At 32.2% G+C, this 15,766-nt stretch overlaps 1 protein-coding gene across 1 annotated transcript in view; it reads left to right on the top strand.

Annotated features, from left to right (window-relative positions):
• The window catches only part of LOC126743355 (homeobox protein Nkx-2.1-like), a 41,891-nt gene that overhangs the window by 9,564 nt on the left and 16,561 nt on the right, over positions 1–15,766 (top strand). Inside the window, exon 4 of the mRNA XM_050450394.1 lies at positions 10,572–10,738. Within this exon, the coding sequence (XP_050306351.1) occupies positions 10,572–10,738 (167 nt within the window). The remainder of the gene's footprint in view (positions 1–10,571; positions 10,739–15,766) is intronic.

The raw sequence follows: 15,766 nt of genomic DNA, 5'->3' as shown, positions 1-15,766 counted from the left end.
ATTTTTTTGGCATAGTTTTCCCCTACTGAGCAATAGTGTTTATTTATTAAATACGTCGGCTATTTTTTTTTTATCAGATATAATTTTATTTTTTGATTTTATTTTTTCAATTTCCTGATTTTTTTGGTTTTTGTTACAAATTTTATTGACTGAATCCCATAGGCATTTGGTGTTTTGTTGGTTACTTAGTAATTTTTCAAAATATTGTTTTTTTGAGGCGGCGATGGATTTTGCAAGACTTCTTTTACACATGTTGTAATTTTGTTTTAGAGTTAAATTATTAGGAGATTTTTTAAATTCTTGATGTAGTACATTTTTACTATTAATAGCATTTAGTAGGCTTGGACTAATCCAACCCTTCCTTGGAATTTTGTTTATTTTAACGTTTTTTGTATTTTTTTGCATGATTTTTGTTATGTTATTTATAAAAATGTTCGTCATTTCATCTAAGTCCTTACAAGAGTAAAAATAATTCCAGTCTATTAAAAAGGAGTCTTGTATTAATTTTCCATAATTAATGTATTCTTTAATGATTTTATTTGGACAATTTCTACATAAATTGTTCTGATCTCCTATTTCAATGATAGTTGGATAATGATCCGTTATCTTGTAATTTAACAAATAAGCTTTAATATTTTCAGAATTTCCGGATTTAACAAAGTAGTGGTCTAGACAGGATTTCTGTAAATTTCTCTCCCAAGTGCAAAAATTATTATCGTACGAAACATAGGAGTTTGCATTAAGAAGGTTAAGATATTCTTGAACATGATTTAAATCTTGTTTTTCCTTTAGGATATTAATATTAATATCCCCACAAATAACGTGAACATCCAACCTAGGCAACTCAGATAAATAATGAAGCAAGTCTGCATTTAAAACGTCAGCATCTGTGGACGGTGGTCTGTATATAGCAGTAATTTTAAAAGATTCATTTTTTTGTTGAGTTAGATCAATATCAATAAAATTTATATTTGACAATTTTTTTATTTCATATTTATAACTGAACTTTTGACTAATGTATACAAGAACACCGTCATTTTTATTAATATTGCCATGATTGTAAAGCAAATCATATCCTGAAATATTTAAAATATCTGTGTTCAATATCTGAAAAGTTTCTGTCAATACTATGATATCAAAATTTACCTCAATCTGTGACAATAAGAGCAATAAATTATCAAGATTTTTAACAGCACTACAGATATTTAGTTGAAATATTTTTATGGAATTATGATTAAAACATTTTGACTTAATACTGTTTAAATCACTGTACAATATGGTTTTATCCTCGTAAGCTTCAAATTTTAATATATATGTATCCATTTTCCTTTTGTAATTAATTTAAACTAAAAACTATATTTAATATTTACTAAATTACCTACTAAAATTTTACATTTTTTTTTGTTTGTTATTGTGCGCTTACCCGATTAGTTTTTAGACCGTGTTTCTTGGTTGCTAGTAGAATTATTTGTGGATTCTTTGTGATTTGTGATTATTTTGTTTCCTTCATTTTTCCTGGCTCGATTCTCCTGTTGCTGCTGGTGGATCTGTATATCTTCCTCCGCCTTGTCTTTATTATTGTGTTGTACTGTGTCTTCAAATGCTTCATCCAAATCTCTACTTACTGTTGGGGTAGCTGGAGCACTATTGGGACGTCGATCTAAAACGACATATTCGCCTTCATCCAGTCCTACGTATTTAATGTAAAGTTTAAATCTTCCTATGTAACTGCTTTCATCTGGTTGTTGATTCCTTATAATTTTTAAATAGTTTCTTAATTTTCTCAAGTCCTCCTGTTGATTTTTGGTCAGATCATCTGAAATTCCAATTTTTGTTCCTTTTAGTTTCTTGAGATTAACCAGTCCATGCTTTTTTCTTAAAAAACTTACAAACTCGATTTTGATAGGACTATTTTCGGATTTTCCTAACAAATATACATCGCTTATATCTCGTTCGGATATGTCTGTTCCTAGTACCTGATTCAGATCTTGACAAAGTTTAGAGACATTGTAAACTACTTCCTTATTAATGCCAAAAACAATAATATTTTTCTTTTTGCTTTTTATTTCATAATTTTTCAATTTCTTCTTTAAGAGAAGTATTTTCCACTTCAAGTTTTTTTATTTTTGTCTCTAACTCCTCCAATATACGGGATTCACTGTCCCTTATAGATTTTTTTAGTTCTGCTCTAGTGTTCTGTAGCTCAAGTAATAATTTGTTGACCGCTACTTCATCCATTCTCATGTACGGGCCGCTTTAACGATTCAGTACCGTCTTATCAGTGCAAGACAGTGGGTATGTACCGTTATCAACTGTGAGTACTGAATTTACTGGACGTCGTTCCGATATTTATTTCAGTTTACTGATTCAGTACTGAATGACGTCATAAATGCGTCATTAATCTTTACTGGATTGACTAAGGATAAAAGCTACTGTAGGTACAGTAAAATAGTGGGGGAATGTCAAAACTGTCAGAAGTGTTGTTGATGTTGATTTCTTGAATCTTCTTGTTTACGTTGTAGTGTGGGAATTATTTTCCAAGTTCAAAACATAAATAGTTCAAAATAAAAGCTATGGCTATGAACCCCAATAATGTAGCAGCCATGATAGTGGCAAACACCGTTTCCGTTTTATTATTAACTGATGATGAGGAAGATGAACTGGACCAAGAAGACTTTTATATTACCCAATTACAGGCTTAAGGACAGGCCCGTATTCGCGTTCCAAATTATTTGGAAAACGTGATAAACCTATATTCCGAAGAGGAATTTAGGATGCATTTCAAGTACCTAGGTACAAATTCAAAACATAATATTATAGTATATTACATTACTAGTGAAAAAAGTGATATTTTTCACTCAAGTCCTAAGTCCTAGGACCACAAATTTGCGCTCTTTAGCACTTTAAATTTTTTAGAAAATTCGTAATTGTGCACATACTGCACTGCAGAAAGAAAAAGGCACAAAAGTACATGTGTATTTTACTTTCTCACAGGAAATATGTTTGTTCGAAAGTTTAATAGGTTAGGTTTTATAGGTTATGTTATGGTTGTGAAAACAGTGCTGAAAACTGTTCCTTTTTTGGAGCAAAACAGCACGCTGTATAAAATCGGAACGACAAATTACAGTAAAATCAGCACAGTACAATCCTGTACTGACAGTTGAAAACGGTACATACCCAGTATGTAGTACCCGTGACCTTGCTGTTTTTACGAGGTAAATCCACGAATACGAACAACTGCACGAGGTATATACAGGCATTTATAATTGCAATTTGTTGCTTGCTTTGTTTCCAAATTCAAAATATGAACGAAGAATTTAATTCAGTAGAACTAATTTATATATTTGTTACTAAATTTAAACATTTATTTTACTTTTAGAATTAATAAATACGGTTTTACTTCGGAACGAATTTAAGCGCGACCGGTCGGCGTAAAGGTCGCCATACACTCCAAGAGGATTTTTTTTACGGTCCAAGGTGAAATGCCCGACGACTTGACTTGTGGTAGTTTGAGGATTTTATAACAGTGGACGGGAATCAGCTGGAAATTTATATGGCAATGTTGCCAACACTGAAATAATTTCTCTGTCCCAGGGATCGAACGAATAGGGAAAAACCACAAAAAACTGTATTCCTATGAGAATTTTTATTTATTTTTTTAATTTTTTACAACGCATACTCCCTCTAGTGCATGATCCAAAAGTTTATTACGTATTTTTTCCTAAAAACCAACAATAAAGGAATTAGGCTCCTCGTTTTCCCGAACGTCTAACCCTCGAACTTCGAGGGACGATTTTTTCGCCCTAGGGGTCACATTATTGTCCCTTTAATACCCACCCGCGTTCTTCTGACACGTCGTCGATATTTAGTTACCAAAGCACCGTATCAAATTCACACACACACACAGACACACATCCCGTAAGTGCCTGCAGGATATCGATTTCATTCCACTTTCTCAGTAGCCGCAGCCACAGCGGCATTTTAACTATTTAAACTTTGGGGGTGTAATTTTATACCCTTATTGGTATGTAGGAAGAGATTCTGCCTGTATTTATAGTGATACTCTTCCTCCAGGGTTGCTTGGGAATCGCCGTTCAACGATTTTTTAGTTCTAACTGTAGATCCTCGCTAGCCTAATATACAGGGACGTCGATTGCGACTGTATTTTGGAAACTGTTAATGTGACCTCATTGGATTTTTTTTACAATATAAAAGTGGCTAAATAAAGAGAAAATGCTGGATATTATTTTTAAGTTCGAAATTTGACCACATTGCCTATTTGCAATTATTAATTTGTTTATTTAGAAAAAGTACTGTAAAAATCAGCCAACTGAAGCATTATCTGCATACTAAATTAAATTAGCAAGTGTATAAATTAGGATTTAAAAATAAACTAAGAATTATTGCCCTTTTTTTTTAAAGGATAATTTTATATTTAAAATGTTATAACAGAGTACAACTAAATGCATTTTATCTATATTAAATAAAAATTTTCAGTTTCTATCCTAGTTTTTAAAACATATGAGGAAATAAAAAACGTTACGTATTTGCAAAAAATTAACATTTAAGCAATTGGTTATTGACAACAACAAAAAATGCTAATTAAATGTCCACAATTTCTAAATATCAGCACATTTAGTTAAAATAACTGCTAACGCGTTGTCCATAGCCATCTAGATGATTTACATTAAAATCACTTTGAACCGTCACTTGTCAATTAAATGTCAACTTATGGTATGTCACTGAAAAGAGGTCCATAAAAAATATTTTATCAAATTGAGCACATATCCAAAATTTCAAAATAATGAGAGCCTCTTACATGCTAGCCGTGTCACCCGGTATATACAATAAGTACAAAGCCTTTAACATAAATACAAACCATTTTTTGAAAAATTAATTCCCAATATTTCATATCACAAATTACCGTTGGCCGTGATTCGGGAACAGTTGGCACGCGTCGACTCTCCACAGGCTAACTCGCCTTTTTTTTTTACTATGTGCGAAACAAGGACGGAAATATATGTTTAAGCGTCAAGTAGCGGAACGTCCGAACTGGTCTGCATTATAATATTTGATTAATTAAAAAAAAAATTTTTTTTAATTTAGTTTGACGGGTGATGAATGGATCATAGCTGATCTGTTTTGGATTCTTTTTCCCGTTTTTGTCGTAATTTTTACGTCTTTCGAGACTTTTTCGTCTTTCGTCTAACCGTCTAGGATTTTGGGAGGATTTTTTTTAAATATTTTTTATCTACTTTGTTATGTTATCCAGGAATTTTTTCTCCTTTTTCAAGCTTCTGATTTTTACCTCTTCAAAGAATTTAATTTTTTTCCACTGACTTTTGACGTCATTTTTAGGTGTATAAATTCTACATCGGATATTAGAAAAAATCTATTCTAAGGCTCTTAAAACGAATTTTTTTTTGAGTATTCCAGGAATTATAAATATATGTTCCCAATTTTCAGGCTTTTGACGTGACTTTACGCCTTCCAGGAAAAAAAAAATGTTAATTCTTCCAGGCTCTTGGGAGCAATTTCTTAATGCATTTGACGTCATTTTTTCGTTTTCTAGGTTTGTCACCTTTTATTCCAAGTTTGTAAAGACATTTTTCCAATTCTTCATGGTTTTGACGCAATTTTAGGATTTACAAAAATTAGATTTTTTTCCACTACCTTTCAGACTCTTAGAGCAACTTTTCTTATGTAAATGATGTAATTTTCTGTTTTTTCCAGGTATTGAAAATAGTTCATTTTTTGATTTCATATAGGTTTTTATAGAAATTTATTCTGTTTTTCCAGACTCTTGACGTTATTTTTTACACTTTCCAGGAGTTGGAAAAAGGGATTCTTTCTTTGGTCTTTTTTTTCCAGGAAGAAAAAGAAATCAATTTTTCAGGATTTTTTTAATGTAATTTTTTTGCCTTTTCTTGGAATATAGAAAATATTTTTTCTCGTTTTCCAGGCTTCTGAGGTAACATTTGATTGACTCTAACCTTCCCATGTACCTAAGCTAGTCCAATCTTCTTACTGTATACTGAAGAAGCTATATATTAACAAAAATATTCTAAATAAAGATACTTATTAAGCTTCGTTTGTGTGACTCGCTTATACTCTCCCCTCTTTCTTACTGGCATGTTGTCTATTGGCCAGCAATTCTGAACAAAGACAAGAAGACATTGCTAAGGATTCAAAATGAAACAGCCACTCTATCTGTATAACAAATTTGTTAGAGGAGCGGATCTACATGACAACATTTACGTCTTTCAGAAATTAGAAAAAAAATGTTCTTCCAGGCTATCGGGTGCCATATTGAATGTCTGATAAGTTTATTGGTGTCGAGTCGTTTGTCTAAATTAATTCTTAATAATCTTGATAAAGCTTAAATGCTTTCAAAATTCAGAACACCGAAGAAATTATTCAAATTCCTGGTTGAAGCGAAGTTTCTATTGTGCTTAACATACAGACAGCTATGACACCTTGTATATTACCCGGATTGTAAAACCTGATAGGGGAAACCTCCGCGTTTTTGTGCCGGGTATATTGGCCGTGTAAGTGGCGTAGAGTACGCGTCTTTGATATATTGTTACGGTTTTTAATGGGTTAATGGGGTCTTTGTTTCATTCGACTCAAAGGGGCCCCTAATGGTCGAAAGTCGTTGGTATATTCAAATACAGAAAAATGTAAAGAGAGGCATTCATCGTGGCTTCTTATGAATTTTCTTTTGTCATGCAAAACTCAAATTTGGCGCCATATTGACCTGTCGCCAGACAGTTCAAAATTAGTATATACAAATTAATGTCTCAATCTAATTACAAAGTTCATAAAAATGACATCTACCTTCATTTAAGTGGGTCTCTCTTTTCCTTTAATAATACTCTTATTATAATATTAAATACATATTTGATCCATTATAAACCAAGAAACACGCTGCCTCATCAAGAAAGATCCTCGCCTCTCGCCCCCTCCCCCCCTGCTTCCTCATCCTCAGTCCTCTCTTATTCTCGTCGACATGACAGGCTCGTAAATACACATTGAGTATAGCGGGGCCCCCCCATTTGTTTGCCCAGCACTCGAATTCCTATGACAATACAGTAGCGAGGGCCCCCCCATTCGCGCGCTTAAGGATTCGGTAAATACAAGGAATGCGTAATTACTTAGCCCGTAATGACTTTCCATTGTATGCGTATAAATAACCGTCCCCGTGTGTACTAAACAAACTTTCCATTTTCGGATTTGGATTAAATTTTTCGTATTTATATATTGTCTGGTAAAAGTTTAGTTTGTTTGTTTTTATATCAGCCATTTTTGTCATCACGAAATATGACATTCACGATTTTTGAATTTAAAAAGTGAGGTTATATTTGTATTGCCTTTCTTTGTCTTACTTTTTGTTATTGATATAAGTCGGCCTCTCTCTAACGCATTATATTTTGTGACCAAAAGCCGGTTTGAAAATAATATTTTATTGTAAATAATTTCTTTATTAAAGGAATAAAAAATTATAAATTATTTACTTTTCAAGTATCCGCGACCTTCAATAACACTAATACTGTATAACTATAACTATAACTGTACAAAACGAACAAACAAATCGGGTTCTTTGTGATTTAAAAAGTGCTTTTATAATTTGTATAAAATACCTAAATATGCCCTTCTTTGTTTTACACCTTGTAATTGAAATAAGTCTGCCTCTCTCTAACACATTATATTTTATGACCAAAGGCTATCACACTCGGCTTGATTTAATTATTAATATTGTATTATAAAGAATGTCTATATAATTGTTTTTTTATTAAATAACTCTATAATGCTAAATTCTTTACCCTTTAAGACACTATAAAACAGAAAAACACTTATTATAATTGCACAAAACCACAAACAAATTGGGCCTTTTGGGGTTTAAGAAGTGAGGTTATATTTGCAAAAAAAAAACCTACAACCCTCTTTGTCTCACACTTTATTAATGCCATAAGTGTGTCTCTTTTGCGCATTAAGTTAACGGGCTCGGGAACATTATAACCAGCTTGATTTAATATTGAACATCGAATATTTATTATAACGAATTTTTCTGTTAAATAAATAATGCTAAATTCTTTACCTTCGAAATCCATATAATTCAGTAACACTTATTACATTTGTTGTAATAACGACAAATAAATTGGGATTTAAAAAGTGGGGTTATATTCGCCAAAAAAAAAACTACCTACATCATATTATGCTCTTCCTTGTCTCACATTTTATTATTGCCGTAAGTGTGTTTCTCTTTAACACAACAATGCCTTGTTTTTCTTTAATTAAATAACTCAAAAATGCTAAATTCCTTACCTTTTAAGAGACAATATAACACAAAACACTTAGTAAAGTACACAAACACAACAGATTTTTTTGGATTAAAAAATGAGGTTATATTTGCAAAAAAAAACATCATATGTCCTTCTTTGTCTCATACTTTGTTTCTAGCATAAGTATGTCTCTCTTTTGCACATTGTATGATCTTGCCAAAGACCCATTATAGCGGGCTTGATTTAATATTAAATATCGAATATTATAAATAATTTCTATATTAAATAAATAAGTTATGCTGAGCAGTTTACCTTTTAAATGTCCACAAAATTACAAGACGACACACAAATCGGGATTTTTAGATGCAAAAAATGGGGTTATATTTGCAGAATAACACCGTACGGCTTATCTTTGTCTTACCCTTTATTACTGCCGTAAGTCTGTCTCTTTTTGCAGATTATGTTACCGGTCCAAAGAACATTATAGCCGGTTTGATCTTATATTTATTATAATAATAAATTGCTGTATAATTTTCTGTAGTTGTTTTATTAAATAACTGAAAAAACTACAATTTTTACCTTTTAAGTCTCCACAAATGACAACAATCCTAATTATCGGGGTTTTTTGTACTAAAAAGTGAGGTTATATTATAAATGTTAAAACATCTCCTTAGTCTTACACTTTATATTATACTTACTCTAACACACATTACCTATATTATTATTTAACCAAACGCCCGCGAATGTGCGAATAATAAATTAATTAAAAAAATACAAAATTACACGATAAAACGACACAAAAAAACATAATTACAAATTGTTATGACTTATGACAGTGGCCTGCTCGGCCGGTTCCGTTGATGCGTCTGAGAATGAAGAAGAAATCTGTTTTACCGACTAAAGAAAGAAAGTTATAAACCTGTAAATTTGCAAAATATATCTCTCTCTGTCCTACACTTTGTTATTAACTTAAGTCTCTCTCTCTCTAACACATTATATTATCCTCTCACAGTGCGCTTGATTCAATAAATATTAATTTATGACGACCTATGTTACCTAAATTTTTTTCGGTTTTTCTCCGCTAGAGGTCGCCAAGGTTTGCCACGCCGAAGAGAAAAAAAAAAGAAATTCCTCGTATATTTAAAGTAAATATTTATTTTTCAGATGCCCTTTTATCCATCTCCGTATCCCTTGTCCGTGTGCACGCAAGTAGGGTTCCCTTAAATAAATATTAAACGGTTTTCGTGACGACGGGATCTGTTGAATTTCCCGTATCTATTATCTGATTCAAAGTATCCTATGTATAGACATATAATAATAATGATATGTTGGACCTTTGTGTACATACGGTAAGGGGGAAGGGTGTTGATTTATATACATTTTTAAATAAATAAACGCCATTCAATTTGAAATTAAAATGTCCCCATACATATATTCAGTCGGTAAAACAGAATTTTTTGACATTCTTTGACACTCCGTATACGCAAACAGAAAATATCATATATATATTTATGAATTCGTCATAATTAATGTCTTCAATAATAAATAGTTCAAATACTACAGTCAAATTTCCCGCCTAATCGGTCGGCTCTTTTCCAATGACGTTTGTTTATTATTATTTTAAATTCGCTGCGGTAAACGTCAAACTAAGGCCATTTTTAAATGATTTTCTAGGCTTCCTCAAAGCCCTATAGGACCATATTTGTTTATATTAGGAAATATTGAGGCCTCTAGAATAAGTGACGACCATTAATTAGGACGATAGGCCAGTTTTAAGTAATTTTTTTCATAAAATCCGAAGGCGGTTACATAAATTGTCTTATACAGCCGTTCGGGTCGAGTTCGGACACATCAACGGTCCAGAGGCGACTTTGTTGTTGATTAGTTTGCTAGTTTTACAATGAGCGGAAGAGAGACGGGTAGATGTGAAAATTGTCAGTGGCCCGGGAAGTGACTAATTGGTCCGCAATTTTTTGGGGCATTACTGTTTTTGGCAAAATGCATTTTAATATTTTTTTACAATTAAGAAAAAAAAACGCATTTAATGAGTTCTGATCAATAAATGCGGTAGAGGGCCGTAAAAGTTTTTAGTAATTTATGTCAAATGAAGAAAGAATCATGAACAATGAAGTAGATTCTTTAGTGACTTTTGATTTGAAAATGACTAATAAAATGGTCACAGTACCCACTATTTTAAAGTGAATCCACATATTCTCTGAGTTAGCCATGTCTTTGATATTCACTATAATATCGCTCACTTAAACGGTTTTCCCAATTTGTTTGTTTCAGTTTCAAGATTGATGGGTACGAGTGCCTCGGCGGCGAACATGGGCCACCACGGCCTTAATACGGGGATGCCCGGTTTAGGCCCGTGCGCAGGCGTCACCGACACGAAACCGATGCAATTCCCGCTCGCACAGCGTCGTAAGAGGCGTGTCCTGTTCACCCAAGCGCAGGTAAGTTTTCATTTTTGTTCTTCCCAATATGGGCCCCGCCCACTTTTTTATTGTGTCTGTGTGTGTGTGAAGTAGCCCCTGCTGCGCCCCCTTTTTTACCTCGGTGGGGGGGCTGCCGGCTCTTGAGCACCGCCGTTGCCCGTGGTTACCGCCGGCCGACGTTAATTCGATATGGTCACCGCCGGTAATAAACGAAAGTTTGCCCGACGGTAAATATCTCATGGAACGCGATCCGTACCGGATATTTTTATTTATTTTTTGGTGAATTCTTTCGTTTTTAGTGGTTTTAGTTTTAAATTGAACCTCGGGCGGTCGTATTGGAATTTTTTTCAGTAAGAATAAGAAGGTGCAGTGTCTAGGTATCGCTTAAATTACTCAAAATCTGCTTAAAAACATGAATAAAACCCTTCATTTAAATTGATAGGTGCTTGAGCAATTTAAGATTTTCTACAGTCTATATTTCTACAATTCTAAGAACATTTTACAACAAAACAATTTTTAGATGGATCATATTTTGTACTAAAAATCAAAAAAACTTCTTACTAAATGACATCATTTTCAAAACATTGCAATACCAAGATTCTTCCATTTTTCAGAAAGATACTGATGGCCAGGCTGCCATACTAAATAAAACTCCATAAAGTTTAGGTAAAGTCGGCAGTTATTAACAAAGTCAACGATAAAATTTGGTTTTAATTTTGTTTGGTTCTTGTATGTTATATTAACACTCTTGTATGTTATATCCACCCACCTTTTAAAGAGTTGCAGCATAAAACAATTTTAGTCGCTTCAATCTACAATCACCAAATAATTAGTTATCAATACTAACTTCTATGTATTTTAAATATTTTAACTTAAATGAGACAAGGGAGTAGGATAACATAGATGAGGTAAAAAGGAAAGAAAGTTCTTGGAGTTGATAGTATAATTCATGCTAAACAATTATAACAATTATAACAATTATAAACATGTAAACATTTTTACATTATTAACAGAAAGTAAATACGTCACATTAAAAAGACATTGTACTTTGCAATCATTTATAAGATTCAGAAACAACACCTGGATTGCTGGGATATATTTTTCACATTCAAAAAATATGTGGTTAAGCGTATATTCAGTGGTAACCTTATTATAAGGACAACCGACATGTCTAAATTTCATTCCAATTATAAATCGCCTGGACACACTTAGGTGTTTTTGCCAATAATATAAAGGTATTTAAAAAAAAAAAATAGGTACCTACCTATAATACACACGCCAATATATTTTAGCCCCATATCTGGGGTTTCTTTGTCAGTATAACGTCGTTTAAGGTGTTTTAAGAGTGCGGTCCACCACGTGACAAAATCGGTTTCAAAGCGCGACAGTAGTTTCGTGGCCGGTGCAGTTTTCGCTGAAAGTAGCAACACTGGCTGCCATAATTACCCACTCCACCGTTCCCTTCTCCCTGATATATCGAATCTCGATTACCAGGGACGCAAGTCAACTGGTCTTACTTCTTGTTAGGTTTATTAACTACTTTTTATGTTATAAAGTCTTACATATGTACATACAGGGTGTTTCGGGAGGAAAAGGAAATATTTTGGGAACATGTTCAGAAGGTCAAAATAAGATAAATGAACTCATATGTTCTAATCCGATTCTCGACCGTTTCAGAAATAATCGGTTCTGAAGTTTATTTGTAAGATTGTTGGCCGTTTTGTTCAAACGTGGCATGAGGATTTTCATCTGACTACCGATGTTCATTGTGTCGGTTATTAATTCCATTGCGGGTAAAATAAGCTTCATCGCTAAATAAAATGTAATTATGTAGGTCTCGATTTTGTGGGATCCATTCACAAAATTGAACCCCTAAGCCAAAATCGCCTTCTTGAAGATGTTGAACCGGTTGAATATGGATAGGCTTAAAACCGTTTTTCCTAAGTGTCTTCCAAACGTCTACATGTGATGCTAATCGAAGTTCTTTTGTAATCCGCCTCGTACTAACACTCGGGTTCTCTTCAGCCATATCCAGAACATTTTCTTCATTTTCTACATTTAGTCCGCCTCTCGTTCAGAATTAATTCTTATGCTTGGAAACATTCCTGTTTCCTGAGCGTTTGCAAAAACTGTCTGAAAAACTTTTCGATTAGGAATTCTTCGATTTGGAAAACCACGTCGGTATTCATCAACAGCACGTAATGCGCTACCATTACAGAAACCATACACGAATAATACTCCCTATGGGTGAATGTGTGAAGCATTACGTAATGGAACCGTTTGCAACGAGGTTTCAGGCTAATCACGCGCAACTGGGATATACACTAAACTAGTTTCAAACCATTCCAAATATTGTGCTAGAACAAACCTAATGATTATATTGTATTATAATAATATGTTTGATTCTTCTGCTTTGTCTCTAAGTGGTATTCCTTTTGGATAAAGTGGATCAACTTCCGGTAAAAGGTAATGTTCATAAAAATATTTTAGTTTGGGCAACATTTTAACTCTCCAAAATGCTTCATTACGAGGAATCTTCAAGAAACACGACTATTAAAAATTATAAGGCATAGCTATAATGAATAATGGTGATGTTTCATATTTTAAAAATCATAATACATTATTTAAAAAAGAAATACATTATGTAGTATGTAGTTAAAGTAAGAGTTAAAATTATACCTTTATCGCAATATTATTGATCTTATAACATTTTTTTGAAATGTCCTCAACGAAAGTTAAATTTTAATACTGTTAAAATTACGGATTATCGGTTGAATGAGAACTTATTAATACAATGATTTACCTTCTATACAATTAATCCAAGAGAGCTTTATACTACAAAGAAACAGAATTTTCTTTTTGTAACTTGCAACTGTCCCTGGATTTGATAGTAATAGTTGTGGTTCCTTTTTAGATGTAAGGAACCATTTTCAATGATAGCAAATGTAAGTTTTTTTCTCTAATTCCCATTTCAGTACTAATTTTTGAAATTACAAATGGGCATTTAATTTTAATAATTTAAACGGAGACTCGTACTTAGAGATAAACCATTAAATGTTAAGCAGAACATGTATTTTATGTAAGATATATGTTCGCGCATTTTTCTCGACAGGTACGCAATTATCTTGACGAATAATATTCCGAACGTTGGATTGGCCGTGGAGGACCTTTGCTTTGGCCTGCGCGTGGTCCAGACTTAAACCCCACGGACTTCTGTATTTGGGGATATTTAAAATCAATTGTTTATGATAGTCCTATAATTAATAATCTAAATGAACTAAATGTAAAAATTGTAAAATCTGTAAATATGTTAAAAATAATGAGGATCTTCTTTTTAAAATACGGCAGATATAAGAATTAACAAAAGTCGTAATATTTTTTTAAAAATAATCTTAGGTATTCATTTTATTTTATTTAGGATTGCATTGCTAAAAATCTAGTAAATTTAAGTCATTCACATATTATGAAAACCTAAAAGTGCGATTATGTTCTAAAAAAGTAAAAACTAACGCGACGAACGCCCTCTACCAAAAACACAGAAACTGTATAAAACTCCAAGTCACCGGTCTTAAATAACTTTAAAATTGTATAATAAATAAAATCGGTTACATATTTCGCTCTTATTACGAGCATCTCTAGACCATATACTGGGACACCTTGTACACTTATTAATTACAAAAAAAACATTATATTTATAGTTTAGGTGAAGTTACTTGGACAAGTATAAAAACTAAAAACGTTTAGCACGCGGCGGTTTCTTTATAGGGCATTGGCGTGCATATAACGTGTTGTTCTCTGCCTTAATATATATAGTAAAAATTTAGTTAAAAGTTATTTTACAACCAACAAAAACATTTATCAAGTCACGCAAAAGTCGTGGTTAGATTTAATGAAATATACACAGTTTTTTTTTAATTATTAAAAAAATTGTCAAAAAGTTGGGTGGTTTGTTGTTACATAGGTATAAAATAATGTCGTGGCCGTGCTGCAATAGAATATTGTTATAATTGCCTCCGCTGATATTTGTTTCGATAAGCCCAAAAATTTCCGCTGAACAATGAATTTTCATTGAAATGAAATTGAAAATGAAATTTTTGGGCTTATCGAAATCAAATATAAGTGAAGTTAACTATGTATTCATAATTTTGCACCCACATTTTTTTACGTCCAAAAATGCTTATCTATTTAGCATCACTATCCATCTTTTCAGAACTGGATTCGTCATTGGCATGAATTATAATTGGATTCATTCGCGGTATCTATTATATCTATTTAAATTATTGTATTTAAGACTTATTGAACTTACATTAAAGTAAATATAACAAAAGGTTTTGTTAAAAATTTAAATTCAAATATATTTTAAATATGTGAATAAGTCTATTTTCTTCTTCTTTTCAATATTTGAGCGTATGAGATAGTATTTTCTAAATTGATATTTAATATAAGTGACATAATACCCAAAATAAGTGACTCGTTAATTTTAATGTCAAAAATTTAATTTAACCTTGAATTTTTATCTTAAAAAAACAGTACTGTATTTTTTTTGTTAAGCAAATATTAATGATATTTTTTAAAGTACATTATGTTTAAAAATTATAATTCAGGTTTAAAATATATTCAGGTCAAAAATGACAAGTGTTAAAAAATTGATGCTCTCTTAAAATTTGATCGGTAAAGCGATCATAAACTAACAGATTATGAAATGCCTAAAAATACCTATTTACCACAACTATTCGATTCATTATCACTAGTATTAAAAGGCCGCAAAAATTTCATTTTTATTGTTCAAAAGTTGAGACGAAAGTAAATAAAAGAAAACATCAACAGTATATAACAAATAGAATAACAACAAGAACTACAGTATAATATAAACGCGAAACCGATTTTAGGGTGAGCCAAGTCTTCACCATGCTAATTTTAACACACTCACAAAATTCAAAATTGTTTTAATTATTACCATATACAGACCTATATATTATGGCAGGCATCTTAAGAAATGGTTGATTCTTCGCAACATTATTTCCACGTACAAAAGGGGTGGTCCAA

The sequence above is a fragment of the Anthonomus grandis genome, chromosome 12 (genome assembly GCF_022605725.1).
Source record: "Anthonomus grandis grandis chromosome 12, icAntGran1.3, whole genome shotgun sequence".
In the NCBI taxonomy this organism is placed as follows: Eukaryota; Metazoa; Arthropoda; class Insecta; order Coleoptera; family Curculionidae; genus Anthonomus; species Anthonomus grandis.
The sequence above is the reverse complement of the archived record's forward strand: the minus strand, read 5'-3'. Positions and strand labels throughout refer to the sequence as shown.